This window comes from Tursiops truncatus, chromosome 20 (genome assembly GCF_011762595.2).
Source record: "Tursiops truncatus isolate mTurTru1 chromosome 20, mTurTru1.mat.Y, whole genome shotgun sequence".
Classification (NCBI taxonomy): Eukaryota; Metazoa; Chordata; class Mammalia; order Artiodactyla; family Delphinidae; genus Tursiops; species Tursiops truncatus.
Window position 1 is genome coordinate 26528060 of NC_047053.1, and position 23892 is coordinate 26551951.

Below are 23892 nucleotides of genomic sequence, written 5' to 3' on the forward strand. Positions count from 1 at the left end.
GCTTAAAACAGAAATGAGCCCTAGCCTTTCCAGATAGAAGCGTACCAGAGTTTGCCAACAAAAGCATATGGCGAAGGGAATGACTTAAGAGTGAGAGCAAGTATGGCACATGAGAAATTAGACAGACTAAGAATCACAAACAAATACACAACTGTGTTGTTTGGACAGAGCAGCATTTTAACTTTGCACTCATTTGTTTTCTAGTTTGTTTTCTCATTTCAAACTCATCTTCTGGGAGGGCTTGGTTGTGGCTGAGTTACGGCCTAAGCATCAGAGGCTGTTCAGCTTAGCAGATTGTCGACAAAACACTTTTCGGTTCAGCAGACTGCCATGTAGCAAAGAGAGCTGCATATCAAACAGTTCTATCCCCTGGGTCCCCTTTGTCAAAACAAGCATTTGCATAATAGCTTTGTGTTTTCCTCCAATTTCATTCATGTGTTACGCACTCAGCTATGTCGACCTGTAGCCTTTGAATGGGAGAATTGATTTTTGATGAGACTAAAAATAAAACCTGCCTACCTAAATATGTGGTTACTGAAGACCTTCCACATTTTAATCAGGCAACCCCTATGCTAGCTCAGGACCATTGGTATTTCAACATGTTTAAACACCTGGGAACTCTTGGAGAAGATACCAGATAAATGTATGAATAGTATGTGTGTTGCTCTTACCCCATGAGCTACAGAAATATGTATTTGAGAGAATTCTAAAGCTTTTCTCCTTTGCTTACTATTAATCCCCTGAAAGAACTTTTCAAAGGAAAGATACTGTCTTTAGCTATTCTCTTCTAGAGGTGATTTGTATCCTATGAATATTCAACTTTTGGCCCTCTCAGGCCCCAAAGCAATTGCCGCCCATTCACTGAAACCTTCCCTGGACACCACCTCTTGAGCCCCTCACCTGAGGTCTCAGAAATGCCAGGTATTCAGTGGCTGGGGCTCAGGGCTGAGAAAGTGTAGAGGTTAGTATAAAGGAGTCTAGGAGTTAGGGAGTCAGCCTGCAGGCAGTGTGGACCTACTAGAGATTTGTAAATAAGGAAAGGACATGTAGCAGTGTAAATTTTAGAAAGACTACTCGTATCAATATGGAGTAGGGATGGAGGAGACTAAGACTAGCAACAGGTAGGTCACTGCCATGATCTGGTAACAGTCTGAGAAACAGTCAAAACACAGGGACGGAAAGGGAGGGGATGAGTTTGAGAAACAGAGGAAGTGTATTCCAAGCTAGTCATAATTTAAATTACCTGTGCTGTGTTATCTATGCCAGCGTTTTCCAAATTGTGTTTGGTAGAACCTTATTCCAGGACAGTTAAAACAAATATAATGAAAAATATGTTCTGTGAAAAAATACTTGAAACAGGTCATATTTCTCACCTATTAGAGAGTCATAATTGCATGTTAAAATTACTAAAGGGCTTGAGAGGTCTTACAATAAAATAATGCAGTAACTTGGTTTAATCTAATGTTTACTAAATTCACTTGACCACATGCTACTTTCTTCATAGAACACCCTATGATGGCCTACTGAACAGTATTCCACAGAAGACTGGTTTGAGAAAAACTGATGTTTGCTCTTATCTGTAGACTGTATACTATATTGTCTCAATGCATCTAAATATACAGATCTTTTCAATGTTCATTAAAAAAGATGGAGGGAGGGTCCAATAGTGTTTACTTTGGAGACCTTGGAATAAATAGCAGTTATACCACTTATAAGTGGGAATGCAGTCACTGAAGCAGTCCCTAAAATTCAAAACAGCTAGGCCATGAAGACAAGCTGGTCTATGAAACTGTGCGAACCTGCTTCATTCTCTTCCAGAACTTCCAGGGCAATGAAGCCATGTTTGAAGCAGTTGAACAGCAAGACATGGATGCTGTGCAGATCCTCCTGTATCAGTACACGTCGGAAGAACTAGATCTCAACACACCTAACAGTGAGGGGCTGACACCTCTGGATATCGCCATCATGACCAACAATGTGCCCATTGCTAGGATTCTTCTGAGAACAGGGGCCCAAGAAAGTCCACACTGTAAGTAAACTCAAGAATAAAACATGTACTATTAAGGCCAGACCGCAGCTTTATGCCACCGAAATAGCCATTGCTGGCCCTTAGAATGAATGGTTGACTAAGCATAGGCTCTGAAATCCTTTACATGTTTTCATGAACTTTCATGCAAACAGTGATAGTGTTTATCAGTCCAAGCATCAAGTTACGTTCTAAATAGAATACACAGAATGTTATTGAAAAGGAACCTCAAAGGAACTTCCTCGTAAGAATTGAATGCAAGTTTTAAGATATGTGAAAGACTCCAAGTGAGGCTATAGCACAGGACATATACATAGAAAAAAGAATGAGATAGAAAAGAGAATGAGTATGTGTGTGTTAATGGCTTTCTGTCCACAGTCAACATGGTGGTTCCATTCATTCATTCACTCATTCAACAAACAATGAGGAAAGGGCATGTTCTAAGTACTAGGAATGCAGTGGTGAACAAGACAAAAATCTCTACGCTCAAAGAACTTATGTACTAGGGGAGGAGATTTCCAACAATCAAGTAAATAGATAAATTAATATATAAATTCAAATAGTGATAAATATGATGAAGAAAATAAAGTGAATGAATGGGTGGAGATTGATGGAGTGGGGACTATTTTAATAGGGTTGGGCAAGAAAAGCCTCTCTAATGCAGTGACATTTGAGCCTCGTCCTAGGCAATATCAAGGAATGAGCTATAAGAAGACATGGGGTCAAATTTTAGGCAGAGTGAATGGCAAACACTCAGAAAGGTTCTGAGGCAAGTAGGAATGGGACTGCCATATCTGAAGAACAAGAAGGCCAGTGTGGCTAAAGCAAAATGAACATAGGGGAGAGTGATGGCTGAGGGACAAGTCACAGGGACCAGACCATACAGGAGCAGATTAACCAAGGTGAGAAGTTTCACTTTGATTTTAAGTGTGATGGGGAGACAGTGGAACAGTTTAAGCAGATGAAAGACATATTCTGGGGACTTCCCTGGCAGTCCAGTGGTTAGGACTCGGTGCCGTCACTGCTGGGGCCCAGGTTCAATCCTTGGTCAGGGAACTAAGATCCTACAAGCCGCGTGGCATGGGAAAGAAAGAAGGAGGGAGGGAGGGAGGGAGGGAGGGAGGGAGGAAGACATATTCTGCTTTATATTTTAAAAGATCACTACAGGGCTTCCCTGGTGGCGCAGTGGTTGAGAGTCAGCCTGCCGATGCAGGGGACACGGGTTCGTGCCCCGGTCCGGAAAGATCCCACATGCCGCAGAGCAGCTGGGCCCGTGAGCCATGGCCGCTGGGCCTGCACGTCCGGAGCCTATGCTCCGCAACGGGAGAGGCCACAACAGTGAGAGGCCCGCGCACCGCAAAAAAAATAAATAAATAAAAATAAAAAAATAAAAGATCACTACAGCCGTCTGTGGAGAATACACAGTGGTTAGGGCAACTGTGAAACTGTGAAAACCAATTAGGAGGCTATTCTAATGGTCCAGGAGACAGATGCCAGTTGCTTGGACTAGCACCATAGTGACATTGATGGTGACATGGATGGTGAGCAGCGGTGGAATTCTGAATGTATTTTTTAACGGCTTTGAGATATAATTCACATGCCATACAATTCAATGGTTTTTAGTATATGCACAGACTTGTGCAACCATCACCACAGTCTATTTTAGACCGTTTTCATTCCCCCAAAAGAAACCCCATACCCTTCGGCTATCTCACCCCAACCTCCCCACTCCTCCCAGCCTTGGGCAACCACGAATCTACTCTCTGTTTCTATAGATTTGCCTCTTCTGGACATTTCATATAAACGGGATCACATCGTATGTGGTCTTTTGTGAATGGCTTCTTTCTGGATGTATTTTGAAGTAGAGCTGATAGTACTTACCACAGGGAACTGCTCTCAGGTCATAGACCCCGCCCAGGAGTGGATGGGATAAAATCATATAGCCCTTGCCCTGTGCCAGGCACTATTCTGAGCACTTTACATGTATTGACTCCTTGAATCCTCACACAACGTTCTGAGGGAGGCACTCATATTCCCTTAGGTGCAAACTCTCTGACCCAATGACCACAATGGCTCTGAGCCACAGTTTTTATGTTTCCTAAAAGAAAAAAGTAAACTCATCAAATTGTTAGTTTCACTAATACTGATTCACTCACTTCCAAGTGGTGAGACCCAGAAGGCTGAAAGAGAAGCAAGCAAATATATAATTAGAGGTCACATCTCTGCTCCTAAATTTCATAAACCCCTGCCACCCAAAAACTAGGTACAGAGGCAGAACCTTGTATCATAAAACTCTTTATTTTAAAAATGCTAAACTCACTACATCCATGTCAAAAAGAATGAGGACTTGGGTTCAGTAGCATTGGGGCTCTTCAATAAGAGCTCCATCATCAAAGTGCTGCTTCTTTTTAGTGGAATTGGAGGATTTGGAGGGATGGGCAAATAAGGATGGAAGAAATCAAAAAGGTTTATTTGCTGCCTTCCAATTTATGTTGCAATAACGTCTGTCCTAAAGATGCAGTGAGAGAGCGGTGGAGAGAGAATCAAGGGGTCTGAACATAGAGAATGCAGACTGAGCCCCATTCTATAGGAACAAGGAGACCATTCATCCAGATGTTGCCTGCACTGAGCTGGATGAAACATTAGTCTTACTTACCTGAGACGCTGCAAAGAATTTCTGCATTTTCCATGAAACCAGTAATACTCCCAATCTCCCCAATCCCCCTTGTGCATAATTAAATCTCCATAAAATAACCCAAGTACTAAATATTTAGTTAAACCGAAAGCAAATTCATTCAAAAGATCCCTGGTTTTTCTCATTCCCTGTGGGACGGTAACCACATTACCATCACAAACTTGTAAAGGACAGTGAGAGAGAAACCCAGGTTTTAGCTTCTAGGAAATATGACACCGAAGTCACCTTGGCCACCCAAAAAGTTAAAGAGATAGGATCATGTACAGACTCCCACATGTGTAAAAATGGCAAAGGACTATTGATTGAGAAACTATGAAATCTCCACATACATTATCTCCAGTTTTCACACTAGCCCTTCAGGATGATGTTATTACCTCCATCTTGAAGAAGAGGAATTCGTGATTCTGAGAGGTTAAGTGACTGACCAAAGGTCACACATCTAGCAAATGAATAGGGATGTCAAGGATTCAAGTCCAAGTGTGTGAGATACCACGCCTGGAATCCTGCTGTGCAAACTCACTGTCTTTCCAAGTAACTAATAAAGAAGGCTGTGGCCGCTGGGCCCCTGGACCTTTCCCTTTGTGCCTTTGCTAAAATCCTATGGTGTATTTCTTTGTGCTGCTCTATGAGCTGAGATGCCATTCCTGTTGAAAAAAGGCAGGATAGAAGAACACAGTCTGTTTTCAGGGATTTTTAATTCACTTTATGTATCAAGTACCAGAGAAATCAAATTGCTTCTGGGCATGAGTATGAGCCAGCCCATGAGGAAAACCAGAGTCTCCCAGCTAGAACCAGATAAGCAAGCACCCACTGCAAACTGATCCGCAGAAGCTGCAGAGGCAGGATAGAAGAATGACGTCTTAAGTTCTTAGAGTATTTTACACATTGCAAAAATGCTTTTGCTTGCGTCATCTCACTTGATCCTGACCACTGACTTGTGAGATGAGAGTTAGCTTCCTCGTTTTGATCAACGAGGAAACTGAAATAAAGACAAATAATTCATCCAGTGCTCCAAAGCTAATAAGTGGTGGACCCATGATTTGAACCCAGATCTTCTGTATTGTTTTGGTATTTGTGGAAAAGCATTAGCACACTCACTGTCACACTGCAGATGTTCAATTCCTTCCTTCCCTGACTCTCCATCTGTCCTCTTCTAATGCCTGTTAAATATTTCAGGATTTCTAATAGGGTAAATTTTCTGTCTTCTCTTCCCCTGTGTGTTCCCTTCTGAAAACAGCCCAATACTCTTTTCACTATGCCAACCAAAGATCCTGACGTAACTCAGAAGAAAGTCCTCTGTAATTCTCTCCCTTTCGTAACAGGAATCACAAAGACACAGATACGTTTAGGGATTTACCTCCTAAGCCACCGGTCAGGCATGTCTTCTGGGCTTTAGCCCCTGAAATCATAGAGCTATATGAAGGTGTTCTGAATAAACATGGCTTGAAATTCAACCATGTACATTTCCTTATTCATAAGGAAAGTTCCAGAAGTGGCCACCCAAATTTGCACACTGCCCCAAGTTTAAATATACACAGAACCTCAGCCTGCTCATTAGATGAATCTACTATCTTTATTCGGCAACTTTTTTCTGTTCCTCCCACCTTTAGGTAAGCAGCACAAAGTAATATTCATTCCTTCTAGGAGAAAACATTAGCCATTGTTGAAGTAGAATCCCACATACGTGTGCCAAGCTCAGGAAACAGGCCCAGAATCTAAAAGGACTAGCGCTAGGAAAGTTAATGTACAAAGCTACTACAGGATACCTGGGGGCTATACTTTTGATTTTTTCATCCATTCAGTATCCCACTTGCCATAACTCATACTCAGTTGAACAACGGCTGAGAAAGACTTGCTCCATAACTGAAAGTCCCTTGTCATAAACCCCTCCCTTATTCTAACTCATATCCTACCTCTACCCTCGAATCACACTTCAACAGTCTCCAGGACGAACACACCGAATCATCAATGAGGTCCTTGCCTTTCTGAGGCTGCTATCTATTTGGCATCATTTCGGCTCTATAAACAGTAACCGTAAAGAAACTAGTTCTTTTTGGATACCTACCATGTGCAAATCTGGTCACTCACATGGATGTTATCTCATCTTTTGACCCCAATACCTGGCACATATGTAGGTGCTGATAAATTTTCAGTTGAAATTTCAGTTGAATTTTAAGCCCTGCCTAATACTGCTGGGAACTGCAGGTATTGAATTTTAGCACATACACACACACACACACACACACACACATACACTATGTGTACAGTGCACATGCACACATACATACATGCACTTGCACACACAATGTATGAAGAAAACTTTCTCTTCAAGTAAGTTACACTGTGGGGAACCTGTTGTTGTTGCCATTATTGTGTTTTCCAGGCATTGTTTTGAAATTTGGTTGCAGACGTAGCCTGACTGTTTTTATTTCTACACCGATTAATAATACGGCAGAACGCTCCTCATTTTTAGTCTTTCTGCCCTTTCCTATAGCTGCATTCTCCCTTCTCTCTAGACCCTTTCCTCTCTCTCTCTGCAATCCGTTGTGAACCCCTCTCTCTCACTTTCCCTTGGATACTGCCTGTGGAACTAGGAAATGTCTCCCAGAATTAGTTATGTTCAGTTACTTCATAAAATATGATCGCAGAGTAGCTGTCAGCTGAGTGTGGTGCAGACACCAATGTTAAAATTTTGGCAGACTGGTCAGGATGCACCACTATTTCTGCAGTAGTCAAGGGTCCGTGTTGGTGCTGGGACTGGTTCAGGGCACGTCTAAGAGGTGTGACTATAAACTAATGAGGCTGGCTTTATGTAAACAAACACACCAGAAAGTCTACAATCCACTCGAATGTTATCCTTTAAGAGGGTCCACATGGGAGACCCCACACTTGCTCCAACAGTGCTGCCATTGCTCTAAATGCTTTTGGATTTGTCCTCAGAGCCAGTTTATGAGAAAATCTGACTCATTGCTTAGAGTCACATCTGATTTTTGTTCCAAAACAGCATTGCTCGGCGTCATCACCCTCCATGTTCACCAGTCGTGGTTTCCAATGATTTAGAGAGGTTTCCTGAAATCAAATCCACCTTCAAAAGACAAAGATTTGCAACCATTAAGACTACGTAAAGAACAAGCCTTAGGCCGGTTGCTAGAATGCGTCCCCAGATATTTTTATCTGCTTCATTAAAATAGGTGTAAAAATCCTCACCCTGACTTACAAACTTGCTCCTTCTCAAACCTCATCTCATACTGCTCACCCCTCACCCGTGATACACCAGCCTCCATTCCATTCCTTGAACACTCCTCACTATCTTATTAGAAGGCCTTTGGACTGCTGTTCCCTATGCTTGAAATGATCAAGTGCTTTTAATCTTGATCATTACTCGGTCTAACTCCTTCTTATCATTTCACCTTAAATGTCACATCTTCAAGAGAGGCTTTCTTTGGCCACCAAATCCAAAGTCTAAAGTCACTTTCTAATCACATCACTTTATTTTAGTTTTCCGCACAGCACTGAAATCACTGTATGATATTCTTCTCCAGGTTTTGATTTCCTTATTTTCTGCCTCCCCTGTGTTAGAATGTAAACTCCACAAGAGCAAAATTTGTCTCATGTGTCCCTGTATCCCCAGCAAATAGAAGGCACTCAAAAAATGTGTGTTTAATTGAACTGAATAAATGCCAAGGCTACTCTCACTTGTTTTGAAGGGTGTGAATATATTACTAATTTTGAAGGGAATGATTTTAGTAAATATCAAGTGAATTTATCTCTTTTTGTTTGTTTCCAAATAATTATTTAGACATCAGGTGGCCATAGCCTAAGTTCCAGTCACTTGCTCTTCAAGAGCTGATAACTGTCCTTTCAGTCTTTTATTTTTAAATTTTAAATATACGTGCAACACAGAATATATTGTCCTTGCCAAAAATTAAAACATATAAAGTTTAAAGATACCTTTGTTGGCCCACCCAACACACACATGTGCACATGCACACACTCACTATCGAGGTTCCTGTCCCTCAGTTCTGCCAACGTAACCATTGCTATCCTCTGAAGGCATGACTGAGCCAGAGGATCCACTGCCAGGCTTACTCAGAGTGACTGCTGGTGAGACCTGTGTCCCTTCCTGCATGGGCCTCTCCATAGGGCTGCTCCTTAACACGGCAGTTGGCTTCCCAGAGCAAATGATTTAAGAAAGACAAAGAGACCAACCAAGATGGAAGCAACAGTCCCTTTTCTAACCTAACATCAGTGGTGATATATTATCATTTTTGCTGAATCTTGTTATCTTGATGACCAACATAGATCAGCCGCGGTACAGGGTGTGAAAACTAGGAGACAGAGATCACTAGGGGCCCTCTTGAAGGCTGGCTACTCCGCTACCTATCTAAGATGGTTGAGAATTAAATGTAATAGGTTTAAAACATTTCCCTGGCACATTGTAAATGGTCAAAAAGATTGTTAGCCAAGATAACTTACAGAAATGAAATAAAACAAACCCAAGATCTCCTGGTAGAGAATTTAAATATTTTACCCATCTGTTGTCTAGTGTTGTGAAAACACTGTCCAATATAGGCACTTTTTGAAGTTTGTAGGATTTTATGTTCTAAAACTATACGAACATAGACATACGACTGTTGGTACTTGAAATGTGTCCAGTCCAAATTAAAATGTGTTTTAAATGTAAAACTTAACACTGAATTTTCAAGACTTAAGTACCAAAAAATATATAAAATATCTAATTAATAATTTTATACTGATTGCATGTTGAAATGATAATGTTTGGATCTGTTAACTAAAATATATTATGCAAATTAATTTCACCTATTTCTTTTTGCTTTCTTAATGTCACTACTAGCCAATTTTAAGTGATGCGACTCACACTGTATTTCTATTGGACAGCATCGAAAAATCAGCAGAAGATACAGCTATCTTATTTCATATTTAAACTCCCTATGATGTCATTGGGTAATCTGCTTTGGATTTTCTAAATAATTTCTTCAGGTGTTTTGTGTGTTTGTTTCAGAGAAAATGTCCATTTGCCCCCCTGGAGCTGGGGAGACCTGGGCAGCAAGTCCCTTTCTATGTCAATGGCTCTGGCTTCTTAAAGAGCAACAATTACAACTTAAACTATATAATATGGACTTCGTGAATCCACATTCTGCTGAAAATAGCAGAGAAAAACATTCCAGAGCCCTATGTCCAGGGTGCAATGAGTTCTAGGAGAAGAAAGCTCACAGTAACTAAAATGAAACACTTAATCTCCAAATCACTAAAACCTTTCGGAAACCACACTCTCAAAGTCCTTGGGAAAACTTGAAAATAAGACAACAGGTTGAGGCCCAGGTGAAACCAAAGTGAATTTTGAGCCCTGAACCTTATCAGGACAGGTAAACTGCACCTTAAGCTTTGAGTTTTTGAATTAAAAAACATTTAATTATTAAAATACCTCCATATTATTTCCTTTGACATTCCTAGCTGAAAACAAGTCAGTTGTGAGGTTGTTAGGAGGTTGTCATTTATGATCAGCAAAGATAAATATTATTAACTGCTATTCTTGGTTGCCCAGAGGATATTGGCTTATAATCAAGGGTTATACCTAAGTGACCTTGTTTTCTCCTTTGAAATAACAGGGTTGAAATTGACATGACTTAGTATATAATATATTTCTGATGGTAGCTAGAACAGAAAACTTTTATCTGGGGCAAGATTTTTTTTTTTTGGATGGAAGAACACAGCTATTTTACAAAAACAAGTATTTGATTTATTTTGTGTGCCTCTTAAAAATACAACACAGACTAATAGGTTTAATAATAATAATACAAACCTCTGCTAATTGACAGTCTTCTATGTAAGATTATCACAAGGCCACCTTGGTGAACAGTGACTTCCCCTCATGAAGGAAATCATACAGGGCCAAAGGTACTATAGGAAGAGGCACTTAAGGCTGATTGTAAGGATCCTTCTAACACTGAGTTAAATGATTGTCTTGGTGCCCCATATTTCTCATCAATGAAAACAAGGAAAATGCCAATAACAATAGAAAAGTTGTTGCTACATTGCAAAATGGCATATCATTAGTAATGGGCAAAGGTATTTCTTTAAGCAAGTCAAATGAACTGCTCCCTAAAAGCCTCAGTTAAAAATTAAAATTAGTTTACATTTTACCCTCATTATATTTTTCAAGCTTTAAGCAATTATCAACTAGGCCCAAATTCACCAGTTGCAGGGCAAAGGCAAAATTAAGAAATGTAAGGATAGTAAGTAGTTGGCAATCAGTAGGTTAGATTTTTTTTTTTTTAAGTTTTTTTTATGTGGACCATTTTTTAAAGTCTACTGAATTTGTTACAATATTGCTTCTGTTTTATGTTTTTGGTTTTTTGGCCATGAGGCACGTGGGATCTTAGCTCTCTGTCCAAGGATTGAACCCGCACCCCCTGCCTTGTAAGGCGAAGTCAGCCACTGGACCGCCAGGGAAGTCCAACAGGTTAGATTCTGATGGTGAAGAAAATCCACTTGGTCTGATTATTATTTATCTGAGGATTTAAACAGTAGCCATAATTGTATTCTTTGGACACCAAGTTCCTGCCCCTCCCCCCACTCCCACCCTGTAGTTAATTAGCTGCGCAGGTCTTATAACAAATGCCCACTCAGAAACACTGGGTGGTAGAAATGCTGTTGATAATTAAACACCACAATAGCACGGAGCCTATTTCAGGAGCCGCCAAGTGGTCTTGCCCCAGCCGGACAGCTCACCACACACTCACAGACCCTCTATTGTGCTGCCTATGGCTGCCCAGAGGGATAGCTGCTTGCCTGGAGAAGGGATCAACTGCAGTAAGAGTGAAAAGACCAAACCTTGCAAACAGATACAGGAGTTCTGGACTCAAAATATCCAGAGGGTAGAAGTGAAAAGAGAATGGACCCAAGGAAAAGGGAAGTGGATGGGCAGGAAAATTAATCACAAAATTGACATTAACCTTTCTAGTTTCTATATCCAAACAGCCAACCAAAATGAGTTCACCAATCGTGTGCCAAATAGATAGCAATTAGAACACTGCAATACATAAAGAATAGGTTAATTTGCGTTCCATTTAGGTTTAGAGGAAGTTCACTAAATTTAAGGTTTTTAAGGAAACCCTGGATCATCATCCCACCTCCCTGGGTATCAGTTTCTTTACCTTTAAAAATAAGGGGATTGAAAAGGTTCTCATGCTGGGGTGGAAAAAATAGGAATGGGGCTCCCCAAACAATTTCCAAGGTGTCAAAAACTTAACCAACACATCATTACTCAAGATAAAACTACAAATTCTAATATGATTATCATATTTACTTGATTTTCCTTAAAATATTAATCCAGTTTGTTAGGTTTGATTATCTAATACCGAAGAGATGCTTCTATTGGCAGTTATATAGGTCACTATTAATAGGGAGAAAAATGATTACTTTAAGTCAGCTGATTTGGCAGTCAATAAAGAAAATCCTTCAAAAGAGAGTGTTTTATTAAACTATTTAAAAATCCACAGAATAAAAATAATAAAACGTTTGCTTGGTGAAATGGTTTGAAACCATTGGCTCAGTTAGTGCCTCTCCAACTCGTGCATGGAATTACTTCTAACAGAAGCAAGTGAGTAGGTATACTCCCAGGAGCATCTGGGAACTTAGCCTGGGGGAAGCGAGAGATCTATAAACTTTCTTTTTTTATCTTCATTTTTTAGGAAAATGTTCCATTCTTCTCCATAATAGAAGTGTTTGTTTTAACTTCTAAATAATTTGCTTTCATCAAAATCTGCATTGAAAATTTGATGCTCCAGAAAGACACACATATTTATTCTGAGGCTTCAGAGATGCCCACTGCACCCCATCAACACCACCACCATGCTATGCTGCATGTTAGGTATCTCACTTTGAGAAGCACAGGGACCTAAATGATTGGAAAACTTACTTGGCTATAAAATTCTGTGTATCTTCCTTGTTATTCTGTGAAGAGGTGAATGCTTTTCTTAAAGATACAGAATTCCTTTACCACTACAACTCAAATAGCGTCAGGTCTACAGTCTAGAAGTAAAGGAAAAGTCTAGAAACAAAATGTTTTGTGCTAGGAAAAGCAGGAAAAATCTCCAGGGGGAGCCAAGCATACCTCAAGAGAAGCTGTCCATCTGAAATGCCACCTGGAATTCACACCAGTAATAACTGTTGTGGATATAAAAATTAATAGGGGGGATTTCATAGTATTAGAAAAATTTATTTTTATAAATCATGTGTCTATCACCCAAGTGTTGACGCATGCATGCAATTCAAACATCAGGCTTTCAATAAAAAGCTCACTGAATGACTTAGCAAAGACAATTCCCCCATTTTCTCCATAATTTGTAGTGGAAGAAGGAGGGGGCGAGAGTGTAGAGGGTGCAGTTACTGGGTCAATTAATCAACCTGAAAACTGTGACACAAACTCTGACGCCTAACCTATGTCTAAAAATACACAAATGTATACGAATTTGTTTTAAACTGTCAATGCCTATATTTAGGACCTTCCCAGCAAGGCTATAATGAGACTGTGTTTGAGGGCTTCAGTCACAGCAGACTCTAGCATTAATCTGAAGTTAGTTAAATTAACAGCATTTAGTACTGACCTGTCAATCTCACTGCTCCAGGAAATTGCACCTTGAGGCTGCTAATATTGCCAATTTTTCCACAGGAGTATGCGCCCATGTGTGTGTATGTGTATTTCTTTTCTCCAGAACCTCTGTGTTCATACACCATCATTGCTTCCCTACATCCACAGCACTTATATTATCATTTATTCTGGCCTCCTTTAGCCTTCCCAAGGGATTCTGCATAGTGTAGCTGCTCAGTGAAAGAGTTTTTTAGCTTTATATTTGTTTGTTTATTTTTCTGTCATGGCTCATGACTGAGGCTTTAAAAAAAAGTGTGACAGTATTTAGAGTACATGATTGACTGCTATAGCAACATTCATTAACCATGACAAATCTGCAGCAAAACACAGTCCTGAGTGTTCTAAACAGCACCTTTAAAAAGAAAGAAGAAAGAAAGAAAAAGAAAAAGACTCAACTAATTTTTCATTGACCTCATCTATAAATAAATTTAGACTGATGGTGAGCAGGGGCAATAATAAATTAGTATTCGTTTCCTATAATTAATGCAAACATGCCTATATAACCACTTAATTTCCATTTCAAAATATATCTAACAAATTTTCACTTGCATTATCTTCATAATATTTTCTCTCTGGATTAGAAGAATGAAATGGTTGGATTTCTTTCCCACCCACCAGGGGGAAATATTGTTTTGGTCATGCAGAATGTCAACCACATGTTGGTGACAGATCCGCAGAACTTGACTCTGATCTGTTTCATTACTTGTATGATCCTCTACCACATGCCCATGCTAAGGCTGTCTTCTGTCTCTGTCACCAACCAGGAAGGGCTCCACTGAAGTGACCAAGTGACCACCTAGGCAGGCCCTCACATGCATGAGTGCTGCGAGTAAACAGCAAGAAGCAGACTCCCAACCTGACCTAAGAATTTGAAATGTTCTATCATTGACATGAACGTTCTCTCACACAGGGGAAGGTTGGGTAAACAATGTGATGTGAATCAAATAAAGATTATCACACACTGAATAAAACAGAAATATCAAGCCTGACAACCTCTCTCTGCAAGAGGAGCCAGTACAACTTGCTCTCTTGGGCATGGGCATCTCCAGAAACCGTTCCTCCAATCAGACCACAATCAAAGATCAAACTGCTCAAAGATCAATGTCTGATCGCACCCAAGTCACCCAACCATCAGGGCTCACTAGCTCTACTGGGGCAGCAATAGTGGAACACTTTGTTAGCAATACGTAAATTGATTAACAAGAACAAAATTACCACTAAGACACACATACAAAAATCTCTATGAGCTGGGAAGAATATAACAAACAAAAGACACCAAAAACAAAAAAAACCAAACATATTCTTCAGCAGAATGCAACTTGCCTCATGGACAGCTTTTCTTAAGGCCTTCCTAGTCCTACAAAGCTTTTGCCCCTTAGTGTTTGTCCCTCTGAAGATCACGGAAACAGACGTGTGCAATGTGAAACAGAAGTGGGCCTCATACTAGTGGAATTCTAATTAACTCTGCTAGGCAGCTGTCTGGGCCAGAGGGCAATGGGAATCTCTTAAGCTGATAGGTGTACTATCAACTAGTGGTGTCACCAATTAGACCTTATCATAGTAAGATAGTTAATAATGAACACAGATTCCACTTTCCCCAGGCATTTTTAAAAACCCATAGTAGACTCTCAGATATCCTGCCAACGAAGTAGCATTTCCCCAGAAAGAAAAGGGAGTCACCCCTTTTTTTTCCCTTCAGTTGTCAGCCTGGAAAGCCGAGCAATGCACCTCAACACGCTGGTGCAGGAAGCCCAGGAGAGGGTGAGTGAACTGTCTGCTCAGGTGGAGAATGAAAGATTCAGCCTGGACAACACAGAGAAAGAGAAACAACTGAAAGCTTGGGAGTGGAGGTACCGACTCTACAGACGCATGAAAACAGGCTTTGAACATGCCAGTGAGTATAAGCAGAGGACTTGTACATTTAACTAGACTGAACCCTGGTTTGAGACAGCCAGGCCTTCTTGTACTGATTTTTTGCAGCTCTACAGGGTCATGGATGGCCGTTGTCAGCCTATGTGGAGCAAGGGCTCTGGGAGGCTGTAAAAGGATCTTTTGTCTTGCTTGATTTTCGGGCTCCTGATAGGTTCTCTGACAACAGCCATGAGGCTTTAGTGCTGCTGGCTTCCCTCCACCATGTCACACTCATCTAGCACTTTCCACCCGCTACACCCTAATGCCTAATGACTTGGATGGTCTGATGCCCGAAGTGCCTATATTTTGTGGATGTGGAGGTGGAAAACCATTTGTTTGCCTATTTGTCCAGTTTCTGCTTCAAGCTCCAGTTTAAGTTGTTTTCAACTCTCTAATATATACAGCTTATATAAACTGACCTTCGGTTAATACAGGCAACAGAGAAGGACAATCAACCCATGAACTATGCTGCTGTCTGCACTTCCATTCTCTTTACCAGTTCTTTCTGTTAGTTTAAGAAAAGCCTTGTTTCTGGATAATACTCATTAGCACTGGAAGGTACTGCTTAGTGCCGCCCTTGATATAAAAATTCATATAAAATCCGAACACTTGTGAAACATTAAACTCTTATTCCAACAGGTGATCTTATTCAAACAACAAAAACTAAAAATTAGGCTTGAAAATTTAAACATAAGGGAAAGATGGGTTTATTAGGCTAGGAATTATCCGCCTCTGCTTTGTGATATAAACAAACACCAAAGGCAGGGAAATTCTTGTTTTCTGTAGTATTGTACACTAAGTACCAAATCTAGGCCTAATCCTTTCTCTTGAAGCAAATAACTTAAGTAACATTAATAAAAGGCTGCTTTTAACATTAACAATCTCTAGCAATGCTGATACACGTTTTTTTAAAAAAGATATTCAGCAATTGTTTCAATAAATGTATTTACTATGGTACCTCATTTTAGGACAGATTAATACTAGAATCAGTCACATTTTTAGGCTTGATGCCATTTTTAAAATTTTTTCTAAATTACAAAACATCTTCTGGGTGTTAAAAAGTACCTAGAGTGATCAGAAGGCCTTTAAAACCTGAGGTTAGTGGACATGACATTTGCATCTTCTGGGTGTTAAAACACCCTTCTGGGTTGTTTTAAAACATCTTCTGGGTGTTAAAAACATCTTCTGGGTGTTAAAAAGTACCTAGAGTGATCAGAAGGCCTTTAAAACCTGAGGTTAGTGGACATGACATTTGCCCATGCAGTCTTTCTTAGAAAAATAGTACCTGATGTAATTGGAAGCAGCCTGAGAGCAAGGCAAGTTAGCATTCCATGCTGGCAAGAGCCCAGAATTGGGCATCTGAAGCCATGGGCTTCCATCCTAGCCATGTCTTCACTGTGTCCTTGAACCAGTAATTTGGCCTCTTTGGGCTGCAGTTTCCTCATCCTAAAAGTGGGGATGCTGTTACTCGTTCTCTTTACCCAACAGGCTTGCAAAAAGCCTCCAACGAAATGATTTACATGAAAGTACTTTATGAAATGTAACAGTCTCTATCCACAATGTCAGTTCCTGCTAACACTTTCTGGCCTCCTCTCCACTGGTCCAGCCCAATCTCCTATTGTGTTTCTAAGATAATTTGAGAAGGCTTAACTGGTATTATTTACCCCTTCAGAAGATGTTCTAATGCTCAAATAAGACCACACTAGCAATGAATAAAGGCCATTGAGAGTTCTAATGAAAATGTTCAAAAGCAAAATCTATTAGGCTCTACAAACAAATGTTTCCATAGTGTGTGTTTCGGGGTACCCTTTGAAGAGGCAGGAACATTGTTTGAAAAGGATTTGCTATATTAAGATCCTTGTGCTTCTCCTTCTGTCCCAGGAGCCCCTGAGGTGCCAACCAATGCTTGTCTCATGGTAACCAGCAGCACATCACTCACTGTCAGCTTTCATGAGCCTCTTAGTGTCAACGCAGCTGTAGTAACCAGATATAAAGGTACTGGATTCCAAATATTTTTGTGACTGCTCCTTCTTAAAAAACAATCCATTGTTTGGAGATCAATTGTGCATTTTGTATGTTTGTTTTTCCTGCTGATGGTATTTTTTCATCCTATTTACTTTTTGGAGTTGAAATATTTCCATAGGCAGTCAAACACAGAGCAATAAAGTGACTAAGAATAAGTCACAGACCCAATTAATATTAGTATTAATATTTAATTCCTGTTTGCAGAGGGCCTGCTCTGTGCATAGCATACGGTTCAGGACAGGACTGAGTAGGACACACTAAAGAATCAGCCTTGATTTACAGGGCTCAGAGGCTAAGATATGGAATAGGGGGCATATAAATTAATAGCTGTAATAGCAGGTAACTAGGGTTGAGAACTAAAACAACAACAACATTGGAGGTCAGAAAAGAAAGAGGGATGGTTAAATGACAGAATCAGAAAGGCCCCAGGGTAGCAGTGGCAATCAGGCCTTGTTTTCAAGGACAGCTGGGAGGTGAAGCAGAAGATATTGGGAGGAAAGTGAACGCCAAGTGGAGAGAACAGTGAGCACAGGTATAAAAGCAAAAACATGCCAGAACAAGTAGAAGAGAGTAACGGAGCTTGCAGTGGCTCCAGGGGAGGGTTCGTGAGAAGAAGCAGTGAAATGTAATTAGAAAGTGAAACTAGGGTTAGGACGAAGGAGTAGAATGAGGAATTTAGAGTTTACGTGATGAACTCTGCAGACCACTGAATAAGATAGGGACAAGATCAGAAGTAGACTTTTCAAAGATTTAAGTGCAAACACTGTGTATGATGTATTGGAAGACATATGGATTTAGAATAAGGAAATGAATTAGGAAGCTATTCAGGAGAGAGGTCACAACAGCCTGACCTGACTGCTATAGCAGCACTGGGAAAGGAGAGAGCCCACAGGAGAAGATTTTATGGAGATGCTATGATGATAACAGCCAAGGCTTACATAGTGCCTACTATGCACCAGGCACTGTTTAAAGCCTATATATGTATTAACTCTATTTATTCTTCACAACAACCCTATAAGGTAGGTACTGTATGGTTCCCATTTTGCAGATGAGAAAACTGAAGCAATGAAATTAAGGATTGCCTAAAGACTTGCAGCAGAGCCATAAGTATCACATTATGCTGACTCTACATATGGAAATACCCCGAACGGTCCTAAAACCTGATAAGACTCTCCACACATATTCCAAGATGCCAGGCCATATTCCAAGAATTCCTGTGTTCAGGTCCCTACTACTCCCTTGGGCCACAAAAGTGTCCAAGTAGTATACGTGCTTCCTTTCTCCTTCTAGGGCCTGTTCCCAGGAGACACTCCTATGTCTACAAACATTAGTCTACCCACACCCTGTAGCTTTCTGAGTTACTTGGAATTTTCCAGATAACTCCACTCTGTAATATCTTAGGTAAAACAGCATTGAATTGGTTATCACTTCGGGTTTTCTGTATTAAGCTAAGAGAAGGTAGCCTGAAGCTGCCTTCATTTATAGCAAATAAATCAAGCCATCAAGAATGGCTGCCCACAGCCATCCTTCAATACAATTCTGATACTTTCTCTTGGTTGCCAAGACTTTCTGAAATTCAGAGCAAGGACTTGCAGGCAATATTAGACATGGGCATCTTCCTTTCTTTCTACCTCTCTCCAGGGTTTTGCTAAAGGGTTTCATCAATGCTGCCCAACTTGACATTTTCTTACATTTGATTAGTGAGCTATCAGGAGCTAATTTATCCAGACCATCAGGTATATAATACCTGACCATAATGCCAGCAAATTCTATCAACATTCACATATTAACACATATCATCTCAGGAGACTTGCATTTGGGGGAGGTTGAAATGAAAGGTCACAAATGGGTTTTGTTAGTGACTGGAGGGGCTTAATTAAGCATTATAAATAGAATTGTCTGTTGCATTATGGAGTAGGTTTCCCTCTGTTAATTTATAAGGTTATAAATTGAGTCCTTAACCTGACTGCTCTCAAGGGCTATTTAAATTTAAAACAGCTGCCAGACTACTGTACCTAGAGACAGCAGGACAGTTTTTAATTCAGGGTCGAAGTAATTATTTAATTATGAAAATATTAGCAAAATTACCTTGAGACAAGGCTATTTTTTTTTGCATTAAAAGAGAAGAAACAATTAAGAAATCCACAAAATGAAATGGCAATTATCTAATGGGTTAGAGGGAAGGTTTAACCCTGCAGTATTTAGGGTTTGGCAAAAACATCTCATACTGTTCTCCAGAACTTCTGGGTTCAGCAAAACCTCAAGCCTATTTTGACACCTGGATGTCCTCCCCCTTCATGTTAAGCCAGTTTTTGAAAGAAAATCTGAATCCTTCTGTTTCTTCTTATTTACACTCAACTCATCAACATGTCGGGTTTTGTTTTGGTTTGGTTTGGGTTTTCTTTTTTCAAAAAAAGTTTGTTGATATCCAGAAATATTTTAAAGAGCATCCTTTATACACCTTCTTCAGGCCCTGAGGGCAATGTACCAGGCCAGCTGCCATCACAATTTGGAGATTAAAGGTGTAAATTTCAGCTTAAAACCCAGAAAACAGTTTTGAGTGAGACCCCCTGGACTTTTCTGCCTGCATCTTCCCTGAAAACAGAGAAATGAAGCTAAGAGAGCTACAGTCTGTTTCTAGGTGTTTCCTCCTTGGACTCAAAGAATGCTTGCACCTTTTGGTCCCATCTCACCAGGTTTCATGGCTTACAGAGCAAAACTAGACTTATTTCAGATACACTGATGCTTTGGACAATTGCCAGAACTTCATTCCACATTTTCTCCTCACTGCCTTGGGTGACCTACCTGGAGCTCTCATTTGCAGAGGATATGTCATTTCCCAGTAGTCCCAAAGCAGAAAACATTTTCAAAAGTGATTTTACTGCTCTTTGCAGGGTTAGGGGTGGATAGGAAGGTATCCTTTAACAGGTGCAGTGCAGCATCTATTTTCCATCTACTGGATGAATTATTTTCTAGCTTTTTTTCAAAAGCAGGCCTTGAAGTGGTCACACTTTGGAGTCTGCCAATGACGTGATCCTGCTGTAGTCGTTCCAGTGCATGTGGGCAGCACCCTGGTTTGGATGATGCCCTTCCCCACCTCTCTTCTCATCTTGTTCCCTCACAAATTAGAAACTGCCACCCTAATTCCTCCCTACAAAGGCTTTAATAGCAAATTATTAAAGCCTTTGTAGGGAAAAGTGGTGGGGAGGGATAAATTAGGAGTTTGGGACTAACATATACACACTACTATTTATAAAACAGATAATCAAACAAGGACCTACTGCAGAGCAGAGGGAACTCTACTCAATATTCTGTAATAACCTAAATGGGAAAAGAATCTGAAAAAGAATAGATATATGTATATGTATAACTGAATCAGTTTGCTGTACACCTGAAACCAATGCAACACTGTAAATCAACTATACTCCAATGAAAAATAAAAAGTCAAGATTTACCCTTCCCCCAAGGTCACATCCCTATCACCAAGTTAATCTCTATTATGAGTTTAATGTATACCCTTACAAATCCTTTCTTGATGCACGTACACATATATGTATATACACACAGATGTATAGTTTTGTTTGTGTGCTCTAATATAAATATCATACTATTTGTCTAGTTACACAGCTAGATTTTTTTTCAGTTCAACAATATATATATGTCAGTGTGTTTGGATCTTCATTCTTTTAAATAGCTGTATAGTATTGCTATTCCATAGACAGAGATGCCATAATGTATTTAATCATTCTCCCACGGATGAACATAGGTGGTTTCAATTTTTTTCCTGTTACATAATGTTGCAATCCTAGTATGTGTCTCTTACCTGTGAGAATATTTTTTTCTGGGATTGTAAACTGGAAGTGGAAATGTTTATGTATTCATATACTCTGTCTCACTGATCTGCCTATACTCATGCTAATGCCATATAATAACTTCATAGTATATTTTAACATCTGGTATAGCAAGTCCCTCCCTGTGGTAATATGTTCCCTTCAAAATGAATTTTAGAATTGGCTTGTCAACTTTAATTTTTTAAATCTTATTGAGATACCATCATACTCCTAAATTAATTTGGAAAGACTTCCCATCCATGACATATCTTCCTAATAAAGTTGAATTTTACATATTCAGGAAAATTTAATAATTTTATTTATTTATTGGTCTTCTTTCCTGTAAAGTTTCATGCTGGATATATTTTACAGTTTTTGTGGCTATTATAAATGAACTCTCTTTTCAAGATATTCTCTAATGGGCTATTGTGGGACAGTAGAAGAGCTATTGTAATTTTAAAACAATCTTTAGTTGACTGCTTTACTGAACTCTCTTAGTAGCAGCCTTTTTTTCCCCAGTAGATTGTCCTGCACCTCATGAATACTTTTTGTCATTTCATCTTCAAGAAAGGATCATTTTGTCCCTTCCTTTCCAATACTTTGCATTCTTTTTCAGATCTCACTTCATTAACCAGAATCAATGTGAATTCTAGTTCCCATTATATTGTGTATAGTAACTGGGATAGTAGGTGTTCTTCTCTCTTACCTGCTTTTGTCAACATGCATCTAATATTTTACTATTAAGTATGATGTCTACTGTAATCTTCTGGTAGATATCTTTCACCAAATTACAGACGTTTCATTTGGATTATGATTATTGATATACTGTTGAACACAATTTTTAAATCTCCCCTGTGGTTAGAGACCCTTTAGAACCTCAAAAGTCATGTATTTGTGCCCTTTTTTTTTAGAATTGTTGATCATTTGTCTATTTTATTGGTTTGTTTGAAGAATTAACTTTTCTGATTCATAAAATGTGTTTCTTGCTTATTTTCTATTTTATTAATGTTTGGCTTTAGCTTTGCCAATTCCTATTGCTTTCCGTGGGTTTACTTTATTACTTCTTTCCTAGTTTTTTTTTTTTGAAAACTTAATTTACTTCTTTATTTTTGTTTCTAATTCATGGATTTTAAGGCTATAATTTTTCCCTGATTACTGTTTTGTCCATACCCAAAAAGTTTAAAATGCATTGCTATAATGATCACTTATTTATAAATAATTTACAATTTGTTTCATTTCCACTTTAACCAAAGTTTTTAGATGAGTTATCTTAAACTTCTAACTGGCCATATCTTTTGCCATAGTTTTATTGTTAATTTCTAATTGTATTCTATTACAATAAGAAAAATTTAAAATGTGGACTGTACCCTGTTGAGATTTTTTAAAATTCTTACCTGTGGCTAACCAATGAATCGTGGATATGTACCATACTTGGTGTTTGAAAAGAATGTGTAAACCCCATTGGGTATAAAGCGGGAATGTGTGTGTGTGTTATTTAAATCCCTGTTTTTTTCCTAAAGTACTTGTCCCTTTAATCTTTGATCTCTGAGAAGCTGCTTTATTTGTCTTGCTTAATGCTGTTTGACTCAGTTTCTGTTTGTAATTAACATTGCTTTCTATGCTTCCATTTGCCTCCTGTCTTTTCTATCTTTTCATTTTCATCCTTTCCATGACATTTGAATTTATTTACTCTGAGAGTCTCTTTCTATACACTTTTAATTTTTTTTTGTCCAAAGTGATATATCCTTATAAGAATAGTATTAAAAAGCAAATTTGTACTGAAAGGCTTATTTATAATGAAAAAACAACCCTTATTTGCTCCATTATTACCATCCTTCTTCCCCTCAGAGCCAGCCGCTTTTTAACTCCTCCACTTCTCATAGTTACTTGTCTACTTTAATCAATAAGCTTCTATGGCTATTTTTTGATTTAGCAATTGCAGGTCTTATGTATGGAATTAGAATTATAACAGAAAAGAATTTAACTCTCTCACAATACCACACTCATCTACACTTTCTTATTCTCTCAATATAATTATATTTCTATTTTTAGTTAAGGCAACAATGCTTATACTATTATGAGTGTAAGTTTTTGACACTGCAAACTCAAGTAGTATACTTTGATTACATTTCCTTTCCTATGTATTTTCCTCTAATCTCTAATTATATTTTTTTCTTTCTTACCCTACTTACCATTATCTTATTCAAAATTCATTTCAAATGATCCTTTCAGGGTGGTACCTATTTTCCCAAGAGTAGTTTTTACTTTCCCTCTCAGAATACTCTCTGCTCATGTTCCACTGTATAATAATAACTCATTAGGTTTCCATTAGGGAAAGGCTCATTAAAACCACAAAGAAATATTACTACATGCATATCACAGTACCAAAAAATTTAGAATAGTGACAGCACCAAATGGCCAGAATGCAGAGATATCGGATCACCCATACGTTGCTGGTGGGAATGTAAAATGATACAGGCACTCTGAAAAACAGTCTGGCAATTTCTTAAAAAACTAAACATGAAAATACCATACATCTTACCAACTGCACTACTGGGCATTTATTCTATAAAAGTGAAAGTTTTGTGTTCATATAAAAACCTGTACACAAATGTTTACAGCAGCTTTATTTGTAATAGCCCCAAACTGGTAACAATTCCGATATCCTTCAACAGGTGAATGGTTAAACAAACTGTGGTACCTTCATGCCACTGAATACTACTCAGCAATA

At 39.1% G+C, this 23892-nt stretch overlaps 1 protein-coding gene and 1 long non-coding RNA gene across 2 annotated transcripts in view; one reads left to right on the forward strand and one right to left on the reverse strand.

The window, feature by feature from the left end:
* The window catches only part of LOC141277298 (uncharacterized), a 145327-nt gene that overhangs the window by 117173 nt on the left and 4262 nt on the right, over positions 1-23892 (reverse strand). The window lies entirely within an intron of this gene.
* ANKFN1 (ankyrin repeat and fibronectin type III domain containing 1) overlaps positions 1-23892 on the forward strand; it is a 139061-nt gene that overhangs the window by 1164 nt on the left and 114005 nt on the right. Inside the window, exons 2-4 of the mRNA XM_033847279.2 lie at positions 1819-2029; positions 15095-15289; positions 17188-17301. Of these exons, the coding sequence (XP_033703170.1) occupies positions 1819-2029; positions 15095-15289; positions 17188-17301 (520 nt within the window). The remainder of the gene's footprint in view (positions 1-1818; positions 2030-15094; positions 15290-17187; positions 17302-23892) is intronic.